Source organism: Phragmites australis, chromosome 2 (genome assembly GCF_958298935.1).
Source record: "Phragmites australis chromosome 2, lpPhrAust1.1, whole genome shotgun sequence".
NCBI lineage: Eukaryota > Viridiplantae > Streptophyta > Magnoliopsida > Poales > Poaceae > Phragmites > Phragmites australis.
The window spans coordinates 40,840,943-40,866,633 of record NC_084922.1 but is presented as its reverse complement, the minus strand read 5'-3'; the positions used below and the strand labels follow the sequence as shown (position 1 = coordinate 40,866,633).

The 25,691-nt window shown below is 50.9% G+C and overlaps 1 protein-coding gene across 2 annotated transcripts; it reads left to right on the top strand.

The window, feature by feature from the left end:
- Nucleotides 1-14,487: 14,487 nt before the first annotated feature.
- Nucleotides 14,488-25,363, top strand: LOC133908878 (helicase-like transcription factor CHR28). Of its 2 annotated transcripts, none has more exons than XM_062351086.1 (13): nucleotides 14,488-14,874; nucleotides 17,075-17,144; nucleotides 17,268-17,408; nucleotides 17,520-17,729; nucleotides 17,817-18,775; nucleotides 19,667-19,738; nucleotides 19,817-19,894; nucleotides 19,970-20,855; nucleotides 21,709-21,839; nucleotides 22,314-22,535; nucleotides 23,051-23,608; nucleotides 23,693-23,906; nucleotides 24,837-25,363. In XM_062351086.1, exons 1-13 carry the CDS (start codon nucleotides 14,707-14,709, stop codon nucleotides 24,875-24,877), a joined length of 3,750 nt encoding a protein of 1,249 aa, XP_062207070.1. In that variant the 5' UTR covers nucleotides 14,488-14,706; the 3' UTR covers nucleotides 24,878-25,363. The 2 variants fall into 2 exon arrangements, with proteins under 2 accessions (XP_062207070.1, XP_062207069.1); XM_062351085.1 differs by having other exon boundaries at nucleotides 14,490-14,874; nucleotides 23,693-23,902; nucleotides 24,834-25,363.
- Nucleotides 25,364-25,691: the final 328 nt, after the last annotated feature.

The following is a 25,691-nucleotide window of genomic DNA, read 5'->3' as shown; positions in this document are numbered from 1 at the left end:
GTTCTTCGTCGACATCGACCCCCACGAGCGCCTCGAATTGCCAGAGAGGGCGGCGGAACCTCGGCGGTTGACGTGGGAGGCGCCGCCGCTAGAAGATGCGAGACTGAAGCCGGTGCTAGAGCGCATCTTGGAACTGCGCGAGGGCGGGCTGACCTCAGTCATGGTGGTTGTGGACTTTCTGTGTCGTCGGTTGGCACCCTTGCGAGAGCGGGCCCGACCAAGCTGGTTCTACACCGGGCCGGAGGACATCACCAGGACCCAGATTGGCGCGAGCTGGGATCTGGGGCAGGCGGAGCTGCGAGGGATGACCCGAGTGATCACCGGGACGGAGGACATGAGCCGGGCGGAGCTCCCGTGGCCGGAGATGGCGCTCTGCGCCAATCCCAACCGGGTGGCCATCATGGCGGGGCTGCCGGAGTTCGATGCCCAGGGGCCCGTGGACCGGCCACGAAGCCGGAGTCCCGAGGCCTCCGACCTCCCCGGCCTGGAGGAACTTCTTGGCGAGGAGGTCGCTGGTAGTTCGGCGCGGGCTGGCGACGGGGCCGCCGCAAGCAGCAGCCGCCGTGCCGGAGAGGAGGGCGCCACTGAAGTTGTTGAAGAGTTGGCGCCGGGAGACCGGGGAAAACGACCTCGGGCCTTGATCCTAGTGCCGGATTCTCCGCCGTCGCCGACGGCAGCGGCGGCATTTCCGGTGCTGGAGCCGCGCCTGGTGCGGATGGGGCCTGTATCGACGCCTGCGACCTGCACGGCGGAGACCGAGACCCGTCCGGCGGCACCCGAGGTTCGCACGACGGCGCCCGTGGCCTGCGTAGTGGCTCAGCCGAGCCCCCAGCGGAAGAGGCGGCGGGAGGAGTCCGGACCGACGGCACCGGACCCGGACATCAGACTCCCAGCAGCCAAATGGCGGTATCGGTGAGTCTTCTTTCTTGCCTTTCCATGGGCATTTTCGGCCCGAACTAAGTTTTGACAACTTTCACTTGTCTCCCGCAGGCCAGCTGCAGGCGCTGTTGTGACGGAGAGAGAGAGAGTGCCGGAGCCAGAGCCGAGCCTGCCCGCTGCGACGGCGGAGGCCGGCATAGGATCAGCGGAGGTGCCAATCGACGTGGCGGCCCCTGGGAGAGAGGCGGAGGTGGCAGCCGAAAGAAGGGTGCCGGCGGAACCTACCCCGGGCGCGCAGAGCCCGGGGCGGATGGCGGCGCAAGGCCCGGCGGAGAGCTCGGCCCCCCTGGACGCATCGCGCGGAGAAGCCTGGGCGCCCGCAGTGCCCGGCCGGCCTGCCGATCCCTTCCTGGCCGCCATTAAAGGCGTCCAAGCAGCAGTCGGGCAACTGGGCGCAGTGGTGAAGGCCAAGGAGGGGGAGCTCGAAGCCGAGTGCGCCCGCCTGGCACTGGAGAAGGCGCAGCTGGCGGGCGCCCAGGAGGAGGCCCGTGCGGCAGCCGCGCGGGAGCAGAAACTCCTAGAAGACATCCGCGCGGAAGCCGCGCGGGAACGAGAAACTTTGAAGACCGCGCGGGCAGAGGCCGCGCGGGAACGAGAAGACGCCGCCCGCTTGGCCGAGGCGTCGAGGCAACAAGCTGCCGAGGCCCTTGCCAGGATGGGGCAGGCGCAGGAGAGGGAGGCGGCAGTCGCAGCCCGGGAGGAGGCTGCGGAGGAGCGGCAAGCCGAGCTGGCCCGCCGGGAGGGCGCGGACGAGAAGACGCGCGCCGACCTCCAGCGCTGGGAAGACGACCTCCGGAAGATCAGGGAAGAAATCAAGCGCTGGGAAGAGGACGTCTCCGTCCGGGAAGTAGACAACGAGCTATCAGCGTCGGATCTCGGAGCCCGGGAGGATTCGGTGGTCCAGCAGGAGGATGTGCTGGCCCGGCGGGAGAATGAGCTGAGTCACCGAGAAGGCGAACTGAGTCGCCGAGAGGGCGAAGCTGCTGCTGCGGTGGCCGCCGCGGCTACCAGGGCGGAAGAGAATGCGAAGCACGAGGCGGAACTGGCCGCCCGTGAGCGCGCCTTGTCCGAGATGGTGGCCAAGGCGAAGCAGGATGCCGTCCCCGCCGCAGCTGGCGGTTCTTCTGGTCCGGCCAGGGACCAGGGACTCGAGGCACAGCTGCGGGCCGCCAAGGAGAAGCTCGAGACCGCCTTTGTCTCGCGGGTCAACCTTGAGCATATGCTGGAGGACATCCTCCGGCGGATGCGACGGGCTGTGGAGAAGGGTGGTCTCGGACGGCTTGTCGACGACAAGAAGGGCGACGGCCCCGCACGACAAGTGTTGGGGCTGCAGCAGGTCTGCGAGCGCCTCGAGACCCTGCCCTGGGCAGTTCAGGAACTTGCCGCCCGGGAGGGACGTGGCTTGGCACGTGCCGTGGCCGAGCACGTCTTGGCCTGCTACCGAAGCAGGGACCCGAACTTCCCGTTGGAGCCAGCGCGGGAGGGAGTAGTCGAGGCTGAGGAGGAGGCCGCCCGGGCAGCGGTTAGGAGTACCGCCTCCGTGGTGGCGGCCGGCTTCAGGCGAGAAGTGCCGCCGCCGCCAGCCCTCGGGGACGACTCGGAGGATTCAGCCGACGCCTCTGCCGCCGACTAGGCCTTCTGTGCCCTCTCTTCTTTTGTTGTAGATGTAGGAGTGAATATTAGGAGTGAACCCTTAGAAAACGCCTTGTATATGTCTTGTGAATATAATGGCAGCTTTTCCTTGGGCTCGCAACTCCAATTTCTCTGTGTGTTTGATGTTTCTTCTGGTGCTCTGCCTGGAAGTCCCGGGGAGTACTCAGTCGGGCCGTTCCCGACCTTCCCATCCCCGAGAAATGAAGTTGTTCCGGTCGCTGGCGTTGGCGCAGCCAGCCCTCAAGCTCTCGCGAGTCCGCACTACCTAGGTTAAGAAACGAAGACACAGACTCCCTTGCCCGGGAGATAGATCGATCCTGCTCGGAACACGCCGTGCCTAATGAACACTTTTTCACTTTGCGACCACTCAGTTAGTAGAAGGGAGATGCGTGCGGGCGAGAATGTGACCAAAAGTCCTCGCGGTCCGGTGGTGCCCGGGCTCAAAACGGGCCGGACCGAGCACTGACAGCCCGCCCCCAAGGCCGGAGCTCCGGACTACTCGAGCAGCTCGAGCGATAGGATTACCCAGGGCACCCGAGGACTCGGTAGTGATCGGGGTCCATAAAAGCAGACCGAACACCACGACGGGCTTCGGTCAGACATTATCGTAAGCACGGTACTCCTTTCTACAAACAGCTATGTCGTTCTGGGAAAAAGTAGACACGCGGCAGGGTTTTTGCGTGCAAGGAGACCACCTCGCCGAACAGATTAAAGCGCGAGAGCCCCCGAGAATGACTCGGGAACATAAATTTACTGAAAGCAGACTTGTCCGAACATAACCACTCACCGGACAGCTGTCGGCCTTCCAGCCAACCAATCCAGGAGGGGTGTGCTTCCGAGCTCGGGGGCCCGGGGACTTGATTCTTTCAACGGAGCGCCCGAGGGCCCAGAGGCATACGAGGCTCCTAGGGTCGGGTGGCCTCGACCACCCAAGCCTAAGTGGTAGGACCACCCGAAGACCCTTGGAGCCGACCAGAGACCGGGGCATTGAAGCCCTCGCGGCCGAACTGCTTGTGATTGCCAGCCTGTGACTTGAGAGAGAATATAGAATTTCTTTGTCTGGTGCGCTCTGTTAGTGCGGTACTTGCTATAGACTGTTCTCGTTTTTGACCCGAGACCTCTTGAATACCCAAACCGGCGAACAAGAGCGGACAGAGGCATAACCTAGAGGTCCTATGGTTCGGTGGCGTCCGGGTACAACAGACCAGACCGAGCACCGACAGCCCGCTCCGAGGTCCCGAGCTCCGGACTACTCGAGCAGCTCGAGCGATTGGATTACCCAGAGCACCCCGAAACTTGGTAGTGCCCGGGAGCCTGCCATGACACCGAACACCACAGCCTACCATGGCGGACGTGGGTCAGCGGCGACTGCTCGCATGCATACCGATCGGGATTCTTTTGTCAACGGGAAAAGAGAGAGAGCGAACTTTTTCTCGCACAACCGAGCTCCTCACCAGACATATTAAACATACGGAATCCAGAAAAAGTATCTTGATATAGCAATTGCTTATTAAAAAACTTAATGTGCAATATTTACAAGGTTGGGTGACATCGACTTACCCCACGGGGCGAAGCCTTCAGACTGCTCGGGCGGGGAGAAAGCCCCCGGCCTTACTAACCTGAACCGCGAGCACGGCCATCTACGGGTAGAAGCGTCGAAGATGCTCGATGTTCCACGGATTCGGGAGTGGCTGTCCTTCCTCCGTCGCCAACCTGAAAGAACCTGCCCGGGGGACCGCGATCACGGTGAAGGGACCTTCCCATACAGGGGACAATTTATTCATTCCTTCGCGCGACTGGATGCGTCGGAGAACTAGGTCCCCCACCTCGAGAGACCGGGCCCGGACATGGCGCAGATGATAACGCCGCAGACTCTGCTGGTACCGAGCCGCCCGGACAGCAGCACGCCGCCGGCGCTCCTCCAGGTAGTCTACGTCGTCGCGCCTTTGATGCTCCTGCTCACCCTCAGAGTATGCATGCACTCGAGGGGAGCCCAGAGTGAGCTCGGAGGGGAGGACTGCTTCGGCGCCGTAGACGAGGAAGAAAGGAGTCTCCCCGGTAGCGCGGCTTGGCGTAGTCCGATTGGCCCATAGCACGGCTGGCAGCTCGTCCACCCATCCCTTCCCGTGCTTAGCGAGCACGTTATAGGTCCGGGTTTTGAGGCCCTTTAGTATCTCCGCGTTGGCGCGCTCGACCTGCCCGTTACTCCGAGGATGAGCGACGGAAGCGAAGCAGAGCTTGATGCCGAGATCTTCGCAATAGTCCCCGAACAAGGCACTTGTGAACTGGGTGCCGTTGTCGGTGATGATCCGATTGGGGACACCAAAGCGGCTAGTGATGCCGCGGATAAACTGGAGCGCCGTGTTTTTTGTCACCTTGATGACTGGGACCGCCTCCGGCCACTTAGTGAATTTGTCGATAGCAACATATAGGTATGCATAGCCCCCGACTGCTCGGGGGAATGGACCCAGAATGTCCAAACCCCAGACCGCGAAAGGCCATGACAGGGGAATGGTATGGAGAGCCTGAGCTGGCTGGTGAATCTGCTTTGCATGGAACTGGCATGCCCTGCAGCGCCGAACCAGCTCGGAAGCATCCTGGAGAGCTGTAGGCCAGTAGAAACCTTGCCGGAAGGCTTTCCCGACCAGCGTGCGGAACGATGAATGGCCACCGCACTCGCCCTCGTGGACCTCAGCGAGAAGATCGCCGCCTTCTGCCCGAGAGATGCATTTCAGGAGGATACCTCCTGCGCTACGTCGGTAGAGATCCCCATCCACAATGGCATAGCGTTTGGACTGCCGAGCAACCCTTTCGGCAGACGCCTCATCCTCGGGTAGGAACTTTTCTTTCAAGTACCCTCGGATGTCAGACATCCACGAGGCATCTTGAGAACATTCGGCGAGCACAGCGCACTCGTCGGACGGCGGCGCCCTGACGGGGCTTCCCACTGAGGGCACCGCCGGGGTCTCCTGAATTGAGTTCGAGGTTTCCCCTTCATCCTGTTCGGCAGGCAGGACGGAAGGCCGTGCGAGTCTTTCTTCAAAGACTCCGGCAGGGACGCGCGCACGTGATGAGGCCAGGCGAGAGAGCTCGTCGGCCGGAGCATTGTCGCGGCGAGAGATATGCCGCAACTCGAGGCCGTCGAAGCGTCGCTCGAGCTTTCTGACTGCAGCCACGTACGCCGCCATTTGAGGATCCGTGCACTGGTACTCCTTGGACACCTGGTTGACGACCAGTTGGGAGTCCCCTTTGACCAGGAGGCGATGAACCCCGAGCCCCACCGCAGCTCGGAGGCCGGCGATGAGACCTTCATACTCCGCCATGTTGTTGGATGCGCGGAATTGCAACTGTACGACGTACCGGAGCTCTTCACCCGTTGGGGAGGTGAGAACCACTCCGGCCCCTGCGCCTTTCAGCGAGAGGGAGCCGTCGAAGTGCATGACCCAGTACCCGGGCGCGTCGTGCCCGGGATAGGCGGAAACCTCTTCTGGGATGACGCAAGGGACGGGCGTCCACTCCGCCAAGAAGTCGGAGAGTGCCTGGCTTTTAATTGCCTGGCGACTGACGAAGTGTAGGTCGAACTCCGCCAGCTCTACTGCCCATTTGACAACGCGCCCGGTGCCTTCCCGGTTCCGGAGAATGGGTCCCAGTGGATAAGTGGTAACCACCGAGACTTTGTGCGCCTGAAAGTAGTGGCGCAGCTTCCGGGAGGCGACGAGCACGGCATAGAGCAGCTTCTGAGCTTGGGGATACCTTGTCTTGGCCTCCCGGAGGACCTCGCTGACGAAGTACACCGGTCGCTGTACCCGGCGGGCCCGGATGGTGGCCCCACCCGGGGGGCTGCCACAGCCCCCAGGGTCGGCGGTATGGTCGGGGTTGGCCGAGCATTCGAGCTCGATTCCTTGGCTGGGAAGAGCAGTGTGCTCGGGCTCGACCCCTCGCTCCGGGGGAGCCACGAGGACAGGTGAGTGGTCGGGGGCCTCTGGGAGCTGGGACCCAGCACCCGGCCCCGAACACTCGTCTCGCTCCACCACCAATACTACGCTCACAACCTGAGGAGTGGCTGAAACGTAAAGCAGCAGGGGCTCACCTTGAGGAGGAGCCACCAACACGGGTGGCGAAGTAAGGTACTTCTTTAAGTCGCGAAAGGCCTGCTCGGCCTCCGGCGTCCAGTTAAAATGACCGGATTTTTTCAGAAGCTTGAAGAGGGGGAGCCCTCGTTCCCCGAGCTTGGAGATGAAGCGCCCGAGGGCGGCCATGCAGCCGGCGAGGCGCTGGACTTCCTTGAGTCGAACCGGGGGCCGCATCTGCTCGATGGCCCGGATCTTCTCCGGATTGACCTCGATTCCTCGGCCAGAGACCAAGAAACCAAGGAGCTTGCCCGCCGGGACTCCGAAGACACATTTCTCCGGGTTGAGCTTGAGGCGGGTAGAGCGGAGACTGTTGAAAGTCTCGGCAAGGTCCTCGAGCAGGGTGGCGCGGTCTCGGGTTTTGACCACGAGATCGTCGATGTAGGCCTCGACGTTGCGGCCAACCTGCGAGTTAAGAGTGATACGAATGGCGCGCTGGAAGGATGATCCAGCGTTGCGCAGGCCGAAAGGCATTGATATGTAGCAATAAGTCCCCACCGGGGTAGTAAAAGCAGTTTTTTCCTCGTCCCCTACGGCCATGCGAATCTGGTGATACCCAGAGTTTGCATCTAGGAAGCACAAAAGATCACATCCCGCAGTTGAATCTACGATTTGATCAATGCGAGGTAAGGGGAAGGGATCTTTAGGACAAGCCTTGTTAAGGTCGGTGTAGTCCACGCACATGCGAAGCTTGCCGTTGGCCTTCGGGACGATGACCGAATTTGCTAGCCAGTCGGGGTGGAGGACTTCTCGGATGAATCCGGCGTCGAGGAGCTTGCGGACCTGCTCGCGGATAAACTCCTGGCGCTCTGGCGCCTGCCGCCGGACCTTCTGCTTCACCGGGCGGGCGTCCGGACGCACAGCCAAGTGATGCTCGATCATCTCCCTAGGGATCCCGGGCATGTCGGACGGTTGCCAGGCAAACACGTCCACGTTAGCCCGGAGGAAGGCGACGAGCGCGCTTTCCTATTTGCTGCCCAGGTCGCTGCCGATCCGGACAACCTGGGTAGCGCCTTCGCCCACCTCGACCTCCTTCGTTGGAACAGAGGTGTCGGCGGCGAGTCGGGGTCTGGATGAAGAGGGTCCCGGGCCCCCTGAAGAGCCATCAACCTCGGCCTGTGCTGAGACCAGAGCCATGTATGATTGTTCGGCGCAGGAGACGGCGCCGCGGGAGTCGGCGACCACGGAGATAGAGCCTGCGGGGCCGGGCATCTTAACCGTAAGGTATGCATAATGCACGGCCATCATGAACTTGGCAAGCGCCGGACGCCCGAGGATGGCGTTGTAGGGGAGAGGGAGCTCCGCAACATCGAAGAGGACGCACTCCGTGCGGAAGTTGTCCCGGCTCCCAAATGTGACAGGCAACTCAACCTGCCCGAGGGGTAGGGAGTGCCCGGGAGTTACTCCACAGAAAGGGAGTGACGACTTTAGGCGTCGGGAAGATACTTGCAGCTTCTCAAAAGCCTCCTTGGAAAGGAGGTTGAGGCCGGCACCACCGTCGATCAGCACTCTGCCGACCTTAACATTGCAGATAGTGGGAGACACAACCAGAGGTAGCCGTCCCACGGCTGCGGTGCTGACGGGGTGATCTGCCATGCTGAACGTGATCGGAGCATCCGACCACCTCAGGGGTCTTGTGGCCTCCTCGCTCGGGGTTGCCGAGCACACTTCGCGCCGCATGACCTTGATGCCACGGCGCGAGCAGGGTGTGTAAGCGCCCCCGTCGATGAAGGCAACCGCATGTTCGGGCTCCTGGAAGCCGAGCTCGGTGTTGTTGGGGACGACCTCGGCATTGCCTCCTCCGTGGGACTCGTCGCGCTCCCTCTGGCGCTGCTCCACGAGTCCTTTGACCGTACGACACTCCGTGAGGTCGTGCCATCTGGTCAGGTGTATGGGACACCATTTACCTGGCTCGGGCCCCGCGGGAGCGGGGACCCTCGCTGGAATAGGAGCTCGGCCAGGGGCAGGGGCTCTTGCTGGAGCTGACGCCCTAGCCGGTGCCGGGGCCCTCGCGGGCACAGAGGCCCGAGGAGGAGCCCGAGCAGGGGCCCTGACGGGGCGCCGATCGGCACCCGGCTGACGCTCTTGACGGCGATCGGGCTCTTGCGGCTCCCTGTGAGCGGGGACTTGGGCTGGCTCAACGGGAGCGGCCTCGCGCTTCCTTCTCTTTTTCTTTTCCCGCTTATCAGAGCGGGAAGAACTTGGCGGGTCGGAAACGGGGCGAGGAGCATGCCATGCCCTGGCCTCCGCAGCCTTGGCGCACTTATCGGCCAGTGCGAAAAGCTCCGCAGGGGTCTCGATCTCGTGCGTACCTAGCTTCTCGAGCATCCGCTCATCACGGACGCCCTGCCGAAAAGCAACAATAACAGCATGGGGGCCACTCGCGGAATAGTGTTGCGAACCTGGCTGAAACGCTGTATAAATCGCCGTAGCGTCTCCCCTTCCTGCTGTTGGACGGCGTGGAGGTCGCACTCCAGACCGGGACGTGCGAACGTGCCCTGAAAGTTGGCCACGAATTGGTGGCACAGGTCATCCCAGGAGCTGATAGATCCTGGGGGTAAGTTCATAAGCCAAGAGCGGGCGGAACCCCTCAAGGCAACATGAAAATAGTTTACCATCACCTTTTCGCTGCCTCCGGCCGCTTGGACGGCCGTCGTGTAGATCTGGAGGAACTCGACGGGGTCGATGGACCCGTCGTACTTCTCCGGCAGCTCGGGGCGGAACTTGGAAGGCCACCTCACCCGGCGGAGCTCGGTGGTGAAGGCACGGCAACCGGTGCCGTACCCCGCAGCACGAGCGGGGGTTCTTGGTGGCGAGAAGCGGCGAGCCGGGGATCCCCGGTGGTCATGGGCCGGGAGAGAGGAAGCCTGGTCCTCTGCCCCAACCCCCTGCCGGGTCTCCCGCTGACGTTCGAGAGTGACTCGAGCATCTTCGTGGCCACTCCGCTCGTCAAGGTGCAAACGAAGGTCCCGGGCTCCGGACATGGCCAATGGGACGGCACTCCGCCTGGAGACCCCTCGGCCCGTGCGGGTGTTGCCCGCTGAGGAGCTGGCTCTGGCGGCACCGTGCTGAGAAGTGGTGCGAGGACTCCCGGCCTGCACCTGGCGACGAGCAGTGCCGACCAAAGCGACGACGTCTTGCATCCACCGGCCTTCCGGAGTGTTTGGCGTGGCCTGAATGGGCGGGTGTCTGAGGAGAGCTTGTGCTGCAAGCAACGCGCTCCCTGGGCTGGCCTCACTGAAAGCGAGCCTGCACCGAGGCGGCACCCGACGTGGTCCAGAGGCAGACCTGGCGGCCGGGGTCCCGACCACCTGCTGGGGGTCGGAAAGTACGTTGGCAGCGGCGGCGGCGCTGATGGGCCCAGCGCCTTGATCCCCTTGGGCGGGAAAAGCCGCACGCGTGGATGGCGGCTGCCGCGGGTACGCAGCAGCGACGGGGCTTTCTTCGCGGGGCAGCGTTCCGTTACTGGAAGTGGAGCCGGAACGCTGGAAACGGTGCCCACCTACCATCTTTTCCTGTGGAGAAAAAAGTGAAACAAACAATCCAGGGATATTCCCCCCTACCTGGCGCGCCAGGTGTCGGAGAGTGAACTCCTGTCGCAGGGATCCCGAGAGACCCCTTTTTAGAGATTCGGCCGGGGGGATGATCCTGGAAAAGCTTGTTTGGGAAATAAGCGGGAACGGAAATAAATGCGATGGCAGGCGGGAGACGATCACCCTAATGCAAGAAAAAGTGGGTACGCCGGGTTTTAGACAGGTTCGGGCCGCACGGAGGCGTAACACCCTACTCCTGTATGAACACTATATTTATCCTTGAAGAGAATTCTTCAAGGAGGTATCTGGTTCTAAGGGGAGAGCTGTTTACAAAGAGCTTGAGGCTCTTATGTTCTAGCTTAACTCGAGCTGGTTCGAGTGTCTGTCGATCTATCTTTGGCCTGGTTCGTCGGAGATTGTTGGCCGTCTCGTCGTCGAAGGCTTTCTCCCTCCTTTCCTTTTATAGGCGCGCCGACCTCAACATATCCTGAATGGGAAAGAGGGGACATGAATGCCAAGGTGCCACGGAGAAAGGCGTAATCATTTCATTTTGGCGAAGTGACAGGGGCGGTGGAGAAATGCGGCGCGCATTCGACCACCAGCCGCTGCGGAAGCCTCGGGGCGCCCTAAAAGGGGCCCACCGGTCAGCCTCAGAGGTGCCCAGTGCGCCCACCCTGTCTTGTTCTTCTGCCAGGGCAGGGTGGCAGGCGGAGTGCTTCGATTCTGGCAACGTTATCCCGAGGCACCTGGATAAAAACGGGACGGGACCCGTGCATTTAATGGACCCACGGCCCCCTGCTAGTGCATGGCAGGGTCTGACACTGGGGCGTGGGCAGCTGAGAATGTCAGGATGTCAGGATGTCAGACCGCGCGTGCCTATTAAATGCGGCATTGGGCCTTTGACTGGATGACACCCTGACGACGGGACCCTTCGGGTCGTTGAATGATCTTGCGCGAACTCGGGGGCTGCCACGTGCAGCCCCGGGCACTCTCTCCCGAGCACTTCGGTGGGACCTTCGGGGCACCGAGTCCTCGGGGGCTGCCACGTGCAGCCCCGGGCACTCTCTCCCGAGCACTTCGGTGGGACCTTCGGGGCACCGAGTCCTCGGGGGCTGCCACGTGCAGCCCCGGGCACTCTCTCCCGAGCACTTCGGTGGGACCTTCGGGGCACCGAGTCCTCGGGGGCTGCCACGTGCAGCCCCGGGCACTCTCTCCCGAGCACTTCGGTGGGACCTTCGGGGCACCGAGTCCTCGGGGGCTGCCACGTGCAGCCCCGGGCACTCTCTCCCGAGCACTTCGGTGGGACCTTCGGGGCACCGAGTCCTCGGGGGCTGCCACGTGCAGCCCCGGGCACTCTCTCCCGAGCACTTCGGTGGGACCTTCGGGGCACCGAGTCCTCGGGGGCTGCCACGTGCAGCCCCGGGCACTCTCTCCCGAGCACTTCGGTGGGACCTTCGGGGCACCGAGTCCTCGGGGGCTGCCACGTGCAGCCCCGAGCACTCTCTCCCGAGCACTTTGGTCTTAGTATTTGGACCCTGCAGATCATCGGGGAACTAGGGTGCTCGGGAACCAGAGGCGGCGGCCCCGAGCACCTTCTCCCGGGACTTAGCTTTTTCTTACCTCGCAGGGTGGTGACATGTGGTGGATAGCCGGCCTGGCCTCGGGACTTAGGGACCCCTGGTTCTGAATACACCGACAAATATCCTAGGACTTTAACAACAAATTATAAAATAACAAATATATTTGATTCGAGCATGATGACAATTTAACATAGAGAACCTTATTTCTAGTGGATTGATCTTCTACCTTAAGGCAAAGAGCCATTTTGCTATAATACCATGACTTTTGATGATTTTAGACCTATAGATGGGAGATGAAAAGGGTTAATTTATCGCTATATTCTATATGGTATGATATTAGTCAATAAAATAATATATATGATCGAAAAAATTAAGTAAGAGACCAAGATAAAATAATAGAACTTTATGTTGGTAACATCAATATTTTAGAGAAGTATTTCTGCATATTCGGATATGGATACTGTCCACATCCATATCTATATTTGGGATAACGAATTCATACATATCCATATTCATATCTGAAAAACGAATTCATATATATCCATATCCATATTTCGTATCCATATGCCAATCAAATACGAATTTTTCTTACCACATTTATATTTTACTGAATAAAAATAATACGAATATCTACACTCTATTTTTCACCCATAAGTGCAATGGAGGGTGACGTGTGGGCCGAGATCCGGAGAAGAGAGAATGTGGTGCGTTGGTCTAATATGAAATTCTGACACATGGGCCCACGCATGTGGGCCATTGGATAGGTTATCTATTACCACTAACTTTTGATGACGTGGACGAAATTATAGCTAGTAGTCAACTATAGTGTTTGGTGTACGTCTTTCTATTTGGCAGCGCCGTGAACGTGGCTGTGCATGGGTGGACTTTTCCGTTTGCTCCCGCCGGGTGTGGGGGTGGGGAGCTCCCCAAATTTCCGCGGAAGTTACCGGACCCCGGTCCGCTCGCGGTGACGCGGAGCGAAACGCGCGAGCAATCAAGGCAGCCAACCTCCACCAAACCCGAACCTCCCCCATCTGCCCTCGAATCAGAATCGTCAGACCGCACTCCGCCGGCGGAGCAGTGACGTTGTTGTTGTTCTTTTCTGCTCTTCCGGACAGCTCCCTGCTGGTTGTGAGAATTGCCATCGTCGACAGCGCGGACGATCGCTGGGCCCTGTCCCCTGCGTGATCTACTCGTCAAAACGAACGGCAAGCCTAGCGTCTAGAGATTCCACTGATTCCGGGTCCGTGATCCTTTCAATGAATTGGGTGTAAGCAGCCAAAACTCTCCTTTGTCGTTCCTGATCACAATACCCGCACCCCATGCGCCAAGATTCAGCAAACAAAACTGCATCCACACCCACCATAATCCATCATCCCTCAGGCGGTGGAGTCCAAGCAAACAGCAGAAGCAGAAGACTGCCACCTGTTTGGATGAAAAGGTTGGAGGCACTGCATAAAGACCATCTCAATGCAAGCTCTTGCTTTCTCAGCAATACGTCTGGGATGAAGCATTGGCTCACCATTTCTAATTGCATTCCGGGCCTTTCACACGTGCCACAAAAAGTGATTGCGAGACTGTAGCATGCTCATCCGATGCTGCACCTAAAAACTCAAAGAACAATATGCTCTGATCGGCAAGGTTTTGTAGCAGACAATTCTGCAACAAGTTTTGTTAAAAAAAAAAAATTGCAGCACGTAACTCCTAGCTTGTCACCAACAATCCCCGTCTCACTTGATCTTGCTTCGTATTATCTTAACTATTTATCCATTCTACCGTGGCTATAGTCCCAACGGTACATTTCCCCCCCTGTCCGTCGATGGATCGCATTTTGCCTTATCCACTTTACGTTGTAGCAACATGCAGGAGTCAACCAATATGCACAGTTGGAGATGCTAGTGGGGTGTGTTTTTGGAACTAGTTTTCGTAGAGCTATACTGTACAAGGTAGTTAGGGTAAATTGATTGAGTGAAGTCATATTTGTTAAAAGAAGGGTATTTAGTTGTTTGTATATGTCTGAAAATACTGAGTTGAGTTTCTATTTATTTGGCTAAATCTGAGGTTCTACGAGTGGATACAAGAGTTAAGATTATAATTAATTACTTGTATGAAGATAATTTTATAAAACTGATAAGTGAATCTGTCTACATAAACGGATGCAGAGCCTGCATCTGTTAGACCAGACTGTGGAATGAAACTGTAATCGAGCTTCACTTAAAGACTAAGATATGACTATATATTTACACCCATCGAATCAGACTATAACAATAGATATATAATAAAATGAATTTCTTTTAGAGATTTATATCGCTAGGCCAAGGTAGGAGATATGCGGTGAACCAAACCCACCTAGTAGGGGAATCCAAGATATCGTTTTTAAAATTTTAAAATGATACTATTTTGACCAATTGTTTATTTTCCAACTAGAAGCGCGCAAATCAGGTATAGTACCGGGACTCCTCTGCAAAAGGGTCGTTACCCGCACGGGTCCGTGTGGCACACGCGCCCCCTCCGCCCACCACCGGCCGGTCACAAACGAGCCAACCGTCCCGACTGCACCGCGTGAGCACATGCCGATTCACCACCACGAAACGACCCCACTCGATTCCGCTCCGGTTCCTATTCGGCCGTTCCGAACGCACGAGCCACACCGACCCATGGCTTTTAAAAATCTCCAACCCGAGGCGAAATTTTCCCCTTCTACCCATTTCCGCTCGTTCGACGCGGATGCCATCTTCTTCTTGTTAGCCCCGCCCCCCGCCACCGCAGCCGCCCACCCGCCCGCGCCGATTGGAAAAGGGGTTTCGCTCGTCCGGAGAAGGCAAAGCGTCCACCCGCCCCCGCGAATCGTATGGTCGAATAGCGACTCGGATGATGGCGGAGGAACCGGCGGTCGGTTACGATGTCTTCGAAGGCGCCGGCTGCGCGGGCGGCGTGGAGGACAACCTGTCCATGCCCCTTGGCGACTTTTTCGCCTTCCTGGAGACCGAGCCCTCGCCGCCAGAGGACGGGGAGGAGGGGGAGCAGCAGCAGCCTGGGGTGAGTGCCTAATCGCGGCTTGCCCTAATTCGCTTTGCATCGGATTTTGCTATACTGGATCGGGTTTGGTGGGCGGGGGTTACGTGTATGATAGGGTTTTGGGTTGCGCGGGGGCGGAATTCGTCTAGATTTTTGGGGAATTTGTGCATTCGGCTTAGGCGATTTTGGACGGTTTTGGGCTTAGATGCCGTGTATTTTGGAGTATGGTGCTTCTGTGGTCTCGAGGTGTCGACGAGCCAAGTGTGATCGAGCGAAGGTATTGGTGCGGCCCGGCCTTTTTACTTTAACGAGTGTTTTTTGTTGCTTAGCACTTAGTGGAATGTTGCGTGCTTGTTCGTACTATTATATGCTTCTGGTACATGTGGTCTATGAATTGCTAACCGTATGTAGACTATTGTTTGGGAAATGGTAACCATCTGAATACAGTTGCTTCGGCAATTATTGTACACTGCTGTTGTCTCTGGACGCCTTGATATGAAGAGGTTCATGTGCTTCCCGCCCTTGTTCGTTTGGTCCTTTGCTGGATTCACTGGTGGCTGACATGTGGTGTCACCGTCGGCCATGGCTTATGGTGGTGCCCGGCGAGGGACACAGGGTTATACTGTTAGAGAAGGTTATGTTGACAGCGGCAGCTGGCAGCTGAGTTAACGTTGTGGTGAGGCTGTGGTCGTGGTGGTGCCGCTATGGGATGTTATTGGTTGCAGAGGCATGTGTTGTCAGCAGTAGTGCCATGGCGGCAGCAGCGGGCCATGCTGACCGACAAGGGAGCCAAGGTGGGAGAACCGGAGAAGAGGGTGATGGTAACTGCAATCGGCGACAATTGTATGTGACAATGAGTTGGGTTGTGTCAGAGGTGGTGGAATGCTGTAGATATTGGAAAGCAGTTAGCGAGCAGACACCCACCCTGCAAGTCGCAACACTTTTGTGGTATGCGGCCTTGAAAATCAGGCTTAAAAGTGGTATAATAATTCTAAATTTGAATATTCATATGTGCAATGTGAATCATAAAGAAACTCATACAGATGAACAATTGAGTTTCAATTCACTACTGATTTGGACTTCCAGAAGACGAAAGGAATCTTCATGAGGAAGCGACATAAAAGAAACCCTGTCCTTTGGGCCGGTATAAATGCCTTTATAGTGTTTCAAAGTCCTTGAAACTGTTAAATTGGCCTGCACCTTTAAGCGCTGAATTTTGACTGATATGCATATATCGTCTATTTGACAAGCTACTACCTTGATAAGGGCCGTTATCAAGGCAATTAGGGCCACTATCAAGAACAAGTTATAGTGCCTAGTTAGTTGGTCTGTGAGGCCCTTGTAGGTCACAAACTCACAGGTGGTCAACACAGCAAGGATTAGGAAGCGATGAGGGGCTGTGGGGTGGGCGTTATGTGGCGGACATGGACGCATCTACCTTTACTTTACCACAATCCAAACTATAGTGAAAAAAGGGGTTAATTTTTGTTGCAGCTACTTGTCTGACTTAGCAGTATTAGTTATGATGCTCAATGATGACAAATGTCTTTCATACCTCCGTGGCATCTGCTTAGATGCAAGGTAACTACACGGATAATTCTGAACTACCTATAGCTGTTTTTCTTAAAAAGGAGATGAATCGAATTGATTTGATCTGGGATGACTGATGGTTGAACCTTTGGATGCTTTGTGTGAATGTCATGGGAAACATGAACCTGTTTATTGTTTGTATATTTGTGGCGGACAATGCTGCAGTTGGATTGGTGGATCCTCATTTTTCTTGTGTTTTAAGTTTAGCAGGTGGCCTTCATGGAATTAGCCTGTAGCATAAATCGCATGATGTTTGTTTGAAAATACCAAGTTGTTGGATGTTTGATTCAACTTGAGATATTGATATTTTTATTGTTGGATCGAGTGGTCTTGATTTTCTATTGAGATTGGGACAGAAAGGATCAACGAATAACAAGTGGCTTCAGCAAATATTTTCTAGCATCTCACGCATTGCTTTGTCTGTTTGATCCAAATTGGTCCATTGTTTTTTACGGTTTGTTGTCAGCAAACAGCCATTTGTATCCAGTGTATACCAATTTCAGAACATTTGTTTAGTAAATGTTGTTAGAAAGATTACGTACATAACATGTAACACTTTCTATTGTGTTCCTTTTCTTTTAGTTCCGTGTCTGACTTTAGTCTCTTGTCTTTCTTATGTTAATGAATACAGGTCAATCAAGGTTGTTTGCAGATGCCTGCCGACACCAACGGTTCTGAAAATGCATTCCAAAGCAATGAAGGTATACTGAGCTGGCCATTTTATCATATGATTTTACAGGATGCACAAATTTTCTTATCCATAATTGTTGATTTGTTGTTAATCTTATCACTTTATGAATAAGCTGAAATTCTTGAGAATGTAGAATCTTGGTCAAACTACTCGCATGTGGACCCTTCACAGTGCCAGATGGAAGTTAACATGGAACTCAATCAAGGAGAAGGAACGATTGATCATTCAGAGGCTAGCCCTTATGGATTGTTTAGCAATGCTGAGAAATACAAAGGTGGCTCTAGATGAAATTGAATAGTCATTACTCCGCATTAACTTCTTTTCTTAATCGCTCACCTAATATTTATCCTGTGACTTAAAAGAAAACTTGAATATCGCTTTGCAGGCCCAAATGATCAATCAAGAGCTTACAACATGATCGGTCAATATTTTGCAACAGATGCATCAAACCATGCTAATTTTGAAGAAGCAACTGGCCTTCCATATGAAGATTTCTCAAATGGTTCATACCTTGGACGACAAGCTATGTACTCTGACCAAACACAACTCCAAGTAGATAACAACATGGCAGACATGGAGACACAAATGAATACTTGTATGTTGGTTTCCTCTTTAGAAATGTGTCTTTTACATTATCATATTATAAAGGAGCCATTAATTAATTGTTTAATATCCACTGCAGATTTTTCAGGTGATATATCCACAGATCAATCAGGTTTGAGTGAAATTAAATGGGAGGGTACAGAAGCAATGCTTGGTAATACTGGTCAGGACGGTAACCATTTCACTTCAATGGACATGTTTTCTCTTACCCATAATGCACCTATACCTGATATTTCTTGCACTGAGTTGAACATGGGTGAGGCAACTGAAAGCATGCGCAATGGCAACAGCAGTTGCCTAACTGTGCAGGAAGAACATCTAGAGGGGGAATGTGGAGAATATCCTCATGCATATTATGCTTCCGTTGATATGCTTGGTGAAAGATCACTGCATGATTTGCCACATGATTTTTCACAAAACAATGAGCAATATGAGATGGAACAGTTCCCACCGAATATATGTGAAAGCGATTCGATGAAGATAGCCTCTCCGGATCAATACTGTGATGATACATCTTTATCAGATTTTGACATGTATGTATCCTCGCCAGAGTCGATTTCCTGTGAGCAGAACCAGTCTGAAGATACTTGTTTCAAGAGCGAGTCTAGCACTGACTCTTCTCCAGTACCCTCAAGCAGAAACTCCACCACAGAGGATGCTGATAAATACTTAGGTCACACATCAAAACAGTTGCTGGACTCCAAGTTTATCCCTATCGGCAATCAACACCCATTTAAGAACATGGGATATCAAAAACCTCCAGTATTACATAAACAGTATGATTATCGACGCGACAACTCTTCTATTCATGGCAATTCATCAATAGATTGTTTCAGTATAGATGACAATGTGGCCTCTGATTTATGTGTTCTTGAGGGTAATAAGAATCCTGCTCCTGATCGTCTATTGCCACTCCATGGAAGGCTCCATCATAACTTTCAACAATCTATGTATGCTAATTCCATTCTTCCTACATTTGGTGGGATGAGATACAAGCCACATGATGATGAAAGAAATACACTACGCCTTGCGTTGCAGGTCATATAGCCCTCTGTACCATGACTTGCTTATTTTCCTTATTTACTTTGTTTAGCAATAAATAGTAATCAAGAATTTTCCTAGAATGAAATGCAATTTTGCGGTTGAGTAACATTTTTTTTTTTTGCTGCTGATGCTTGGCCTTTTCAATTCTTAGTATAGTGTCACATGCTATAGTTTTGGTTCCTAGAATCAATTTATTATCTTTTGATGTACCACTTGAGTGCTTCATTTTGAAAATGCCTTGTTGTAGGAACGGTAATGTCTTGTAAATATTTGTTTTCTAGAAGCATTATTCATATTTCAGTGTAACTTGACTTGATATTGTTGAGTTGGTGGATGTGTATGGAATGGCTGTTTCTTGTTTGGTTTCAAGGTATTGTTGCCACTGGTCAATGAGTCTTTTAAACAACTGGGAGAGGATTTAGATTAATTGAAGTCTTTTTGAAACAATTAACAATCAATATTAGTTTTATCTTTTCAAGTTTTGGTAGTGTTCAATAGCTTGATCTTCCCTCAAACTCCCAAGAACCAACAAGCTTGGTTCTTGAGCTTTCTAATCCAATTTTTCCTGTGATGATAGAAAGCAACCAGACTGTTGGTTTGTTGCTTTCTAATTTTTGATGGTAATGCAACATTTTTTAAGTAGGATTTCTGTCTTAACTCATTTTAGTAATAGGTATACGACACAATTGTTTTCTATTGCTATTCACAGGTGCTTATGTTTTCTTTTCTGATTTTCTATAATCTTACTCTATTAAACATTGGCTTCTTTACTGCCACACATAGAAAAGCTTGCTGGGGGGATTTCCCCCACAGTTACCCACCAAACAAAATTGCTATCTTTCTTGTGCTCCTTCAGTACACTTGACATATTTTTGTGATTGGCAGGATATTTCACAGCCAAAGTCTGAGGCTAATCCACCTGATGGGGTTTTAGCAGTTCCTTTATTGAGGCATCAGGTTTGCCTATCAACTAATGTTGTGTTGTTTCCTAAAAGTAACATTACCAACTCGAGTAATTATTGTTACTTTGGACAGAAAATTGCCTTGTCATGGATGGTGCAAAAGGAGACCCGTAGTTCGCATTGCTCTGGTGGAATTCTCGCAGATGACCAGGTATGCTAGTGGTCCCCTCCCCTGTTCCTCAGCAAAGGACCAATCATGTCTTAGAGGTCATTTGATACTTTTCAGGGCCTGGGTAAAACTGTATCGGCCATATCACTGATTTTGACAGAACGGCCACCAGTGCCACAGTCATCTACTATTAAGAAAGAGCCATGTGAAGCTGTAACTCTAGACGACGACAATGATGATGATTGTGCTGAACCTCATTTGAAAAAACCAATACATGCATGTAGCCCTGAAGTAACGAGTAACACAGTTAAGAAAGAAAATACTATTGTAGCGGTTAAGACAAGACCAGCTGCTGGAACATTGGTTGTTTGCCCTACAAGTGTTTTGCGCCAATGGGCAGGAGAGCTGACTAATAAAGTTACGAGTAAAGCTAATTTGTCTTTTTTAGTATATCATGGTGGCAATCGTACGAAGGATCCTTACGAGCTCACAAAATATGATGTTGTGCTAACTACATATTCTATAGTAAGCATGGAAGTACCAAAACAATCAAATCCTGATAGTGACGATGAAGAGAAAGGGAAGCCTGACAGATATGGTGCTCCTGTTGCCTCTTCAGGTAGTAAAAAGAGGAAGTCATCCTCTTCTAAGAAAAGGAAAAATGGAAGTGCAGTGGAGAGTAGCTTGCCTGAGAGACCTCTTGCAAAAGTTGCTTGGTTTAGGGTTATTCTTGATGAAGCACAAAGTATTAAAAATTACCGAACTCAGGTTGCCAGGGCATGCTGGGGTCTGCGAGCCAAAAGAAGATGGTGTTTGTCCGGGACACCTATACAGAATGCTGTGGAGGATCTCTATAGCTATTTTAGATTCCTCAGATATGACCCGTATGCTGTATACAAGCAATTTTGCACCATGATAAAATTGCCAATCAGTAGGAACCCAACTAACGGCTACAAGAAGCTTCAAGTTGTTTTGAAGACGGTAATGCTACGCCGGACTAAGGGTAAGTAAATAAGTTATAATCATCTTCCATTTTTTCTGCCTTGTACAAATCTAGAATCCAAGCATAGTTTAGTTGTGTCCCAAAAAATAGGTGCACTAGTGGTTCTACTTAACTACATGTGACCTCTCAGTCAAGGTGATTTTTGGTTGCCTGAAATTTGTGGAATAGCTGTCATCAAATCTGATTTAATAGTTGTCATGTCTTATTTTTGTTGAGTTTAATGGATGCTTCAGATCTCTCGGGAGATGCTGTTCAGCATAATAACAATTAATCAGCGATTAGTGGGATAAGCATGAGTTGCATTATGCACATCTACAACCCATCGTGCTATTATCAATTCCTGTTGACAAGTGCATGTTTTGTGCTGCCTGTGGTATCCTGTTATTTAGCAAAAGTCAATAGTTTGTGGGCTTAACAATGCAGTTTTGTCTATATAGCATAAGTTGATTGATGGCATAACATGTTAATACATCTTCAGTCATTGTTTCTCTGATCCTATGGAAAATTCCCTGATCATGCATTCCCTTATATTTAGCTTTTGGTTTGTTGGCCAGTGTAGTGTAACTATGAGTGAATGACCTTTCAACTGCTGGTTGAAGAATGCACTTGCTTGAGGAAGTCTTTTAAGCTCAGCCATAGATACAGAGACACGTTTATGTGCTAGCGCTCTTCACCAGTTCTATAGATTCCAATTTAGGGTACTATTTTTGAACATTATTCTCCATTGTAACTTAGTTGACTTGGTGTCATTTGCTTTTATCCTCTTACAATCTTTGCAGTTGACATTGAAAGTTATATTTATTGTATTACAATTTGTTTGTCTGTTATGATTTCTGACCCGGTCTTTTTGTAGCAACAATGCTTGATGGGACACCAATCATTTCCTTACCGCCGAAGACTGTTTCTCTTAAGACAGTGGACTTCACTAGTGAAGAGCGTGCTTTTTATAATACTTTAGAAACCGAATCACGAGAACAGTTCAAGGTTAGTTCACAATATTTATTAATAGCCTTATTTCTGATATATATTCTTCTATTTCGTCTGTCAGCTTGATCTTTGAATTTTGTAAGTTTTCATTTAAATAATAGGGATATTTTACATGATGAAATATTTATAAATCTATCAGGTCTATGTTTGCAGCTGGGATTTTTCTTCTCTTATCATTTTGTATTATGTTTAAATGGTACAAATGTTTTATTACTAGCCAGTTAATGAGCACCGTGTTTGGATGTAAGATGACAGAACCCTACATACTTGAATAGCTTTACCAGAACAGTAGTGTGTGGTAGTCAGATATTAGGCTACTGTCATCCCTGATTAGAATTGAATATTAGTGGGCTTTGACGCTTATGGGATGTGGCGTGATTGATCACTCAACCTAAAGTTGATATCGATGCGTGCTTACACGTTTCATTTGCAAATCATTGGAAGGCTATGCTCACTACAACTCCTATGCAGGAATATGCAGCTGCTGGTACTGTTAAGCAAAACTATGTCAATATACTACTGTTGCTTTTACGGCTCAGACAGGCATGCGATCACCCTCACCTAGTAAGAGGCCATGAGTTTACCTCTAGCTGGATGTCTTCGTTGGAGATGGCGAAGAAACTGCCCATGGAAAGGCAGCAAGAATTGCTTATTTGCTTGCAATCTTGTTCTGCAATATGTGCTCTTTGCAATGTAAGTGAATTCCTCTTTTGCGTATTCACCTTAAGTTCTATCAATGTATTCACCTTGTTCTGTAATATGTATTGTATTTTATATTGCTATCTGCTTTCATGCTCTGGACTGTTGATCTTTATTTGAGTAACTCTTTCATCTAGTAAGTTTGCATAATTCTGTTTTTGAGTTTTTTACTGGCAGATGGACTCTGAGAGTGCTATTATTACCACGGGAATGTACAGTTCCAGAAAGTCTAGCTATCGGTATTTAGTAACAAGAATTATGAATGTGTTGTTGTGCTGATGCTTTGGTTGTAAGAGAGATATCTTGCAGTTAATATGCATCTTAGTATTAAGTTTGCATTTCTGCCAGTGCAAGTGAGTTTTTTAATTCCCAACTAGATTGTACTGAACTAGAATTTCACCTGTTTAGTTTTCTTGATCGCAACTTGATGCTGGGTCATGTACCTATTGTTGTGTTTTCTATTCTGCTGCAGAAGCACTTCTGATTCTTAACAAACATGAATTGTGCAGGATGCACCAGAAGATGCTGTTGTCACTATATGCGGCCATGTATTTTGCAACCAGTGCATACTGGAGCAACTCACTGGTGATGACAGCATATGCCCGGTGTCGAATTGCAGGGTCCGACTAACTACAACTTCACTATTCTCCAGAGGCACTCTTGAATGCTCTCTGAGAAGATTAACCTATGATTTCAAATCTAACGATTTGGGCATGGAAATGGTACCTGCTGAAAAGCGGCCTGGGATCGATTCATCGTACGCATCTTCCAAAGTGAGAGCTGCATTAGATATTCTTCTCTCATTGCCCAAAATAGATCCCACCCAAATGAGCGATAGCAAAAAGTCAATTGGGCTTACCTCTGAAAAATTCGACGGAAATAGTACGTCAGAACATATTGACACCAAGATGACAGAGAAGGCCATTGTGTTCTCTCAATGGACTAGAATGCTGGATTTGCTAGAGGTTCACTTGAAAGCTTCTCATGTGACATATCGAAGGCTTGATGGAACTATGTCTGTTGCTGCACGGGATAAAGCTGTGAAAGACTTCAATACGGTTCCAGAGGTTTGTATTTAATGGCATCTGGCATATCCACATATTTAACATTTTCAAGTATATCAAGTTCTGTTTTTTGACTTCTGCTGGCAGGTTTCTGTTATGATCATGTCACTCAAAGCTGCGAGTCTTGGTTTGAATATGGTTGCTGCCTGTCACGTACTTATGCTTGATCTTTGGTGGAACCCAACCACAGAAGACCAAGCCGTGGATAGAGCACACCGTATTGGCCAAACGCGGCCTGTCACAGTATCACGGTTAACTGTAAAAGACACTGTTGAAGATCGAATTCTGGCTCTTCAGGTAAGTTTGAAATTTTTCTTGATTGCAAATCATCCGCATTTGTAATCATGGGCTGGTATTGAGATTCTGATTAGATTCTGGCAATAATCCGTCCAGATTCCTCCTGAAACTGGGCCATAGGGGGGATACAGTCTTTTGTGTAACGGTTACACAAATCAGTTTGTGTACCAACCAACCAAAACCTCATGTTAGGAGTTGTAAAGAATTCTGACAAAAATATGATACTATAGAGTATGCTATCATCTACATCTCATAAAATTTGAGCTCAAACAACTTGTACAGGGAGAAAAAATTCATTCTCTTTTTTGTTTCTCCTTATACAAATATACAAATTGTTGCTTGAGCTAAAATTTTATGAGATGGTAGATGATATCATGTTCTATACTATCATATTTTTGTCGGAATTTTTTTCGACTCCTAACATAAGGTTTTGGTTGGTTGGTATACACAGTAGAATTTCTCCATAGGGGGCCAGCCTGGTGTCCAGGCCCTCCTTGTCTAGTGATAGAGCAGTGTGAAAATTCTAATAAGTTCCTTTAGTAATTAAATCTACACCATTATCCCCATGTAAGTTCAGCTTCGCTGGTGATCTTAGGGAACAAGCAGAATCCTTTCACTGATAAGGATCTAATTTCCTGGAAAGAATAATTCAGAGTATAGAAAAAAAAAATGCAGGCACCAGAATTCACCTGAAATAATCAAAGCACAGCTAAAAAATCCTTCTAAAGTTCCAATCTGTATGCTAATGTTGTCATGAATACCATTTCCTGGACTTCCTGTTGGTGAGGTCCTGACATTGGCAAAATCCAAAGTTAGCCAGTTTATTCTTTTGGTCATTGAATTTTAACTATTAGTTCGTTAATAATTTAGTTTAGCAGTAACTTCTATTTTTAGTGTCTCCTGATGCTCAACTAAGCTGTATATGTTTCAGGAGAAAAAACGGGAGATGGTTGCTTCTGCATTTGGGGAAGATAGATCTGGTTCCCGCCAAACTCGATTGACCGTGGAAGACCTGAATTATCTGTTTATGGTCTAGCATTGCTCCTGAGAGTGGGAACAGTTTGCCTATTGGATGGTGTAGACAGTGGTAGATAAAATATTTCTCCATAACAAAGAACAAATATAATTTATTTAGGGGTAATTAGTGTTTTTAGTTTGTACATGTGCAGAGATTTTGTAGTCTTAAAGGTGGTATTGTGGTTTGTTAGAGGATCCAATTCTTTTTGCACTGAAAGCAGAGAGGTACTTAACCAGGTTGATCCTGCTGTAGTGTCCGCTGACTGAATATCATGAAGATAACAATGAAAATGTCATTAGGTAACATGATATTTGTACATATTTTTTCATCAGCATATCCAACATCTGGGCTTAGCATATGCGCAGTTTGGTTGTATGTGACGAACCATGTAAAAAATTGAACTGAGCTTGTCATATTGGCTTTCTTTTTGAGAATGCTAGTCATATTGACCTGTCACCAATTAATTCTATACGATAGTCCATGGAGAAAAAACGTGTTGCCAATGCATGCATGGTTTTTTATTCGTTTTTGGGCAGCTAAGACGTTGATTCTATTTTAAAGTCCTGGCATATGCTAGTATATTATTTCCGGTGATGGTGATTCCATTTGTTGTAGAGCAAATTACTTATTTCTTGTTTTACAACCGGCTCCCTTATTTTGAATCAGCTTTCACCATGTACCTAGATTTTAAAAGCATTATCCTTATTTGCCCTTTTTAAATTATTACTGTTAGTTTTTGCTAACATCCCTTATTTGCCATAAAATCTGAAC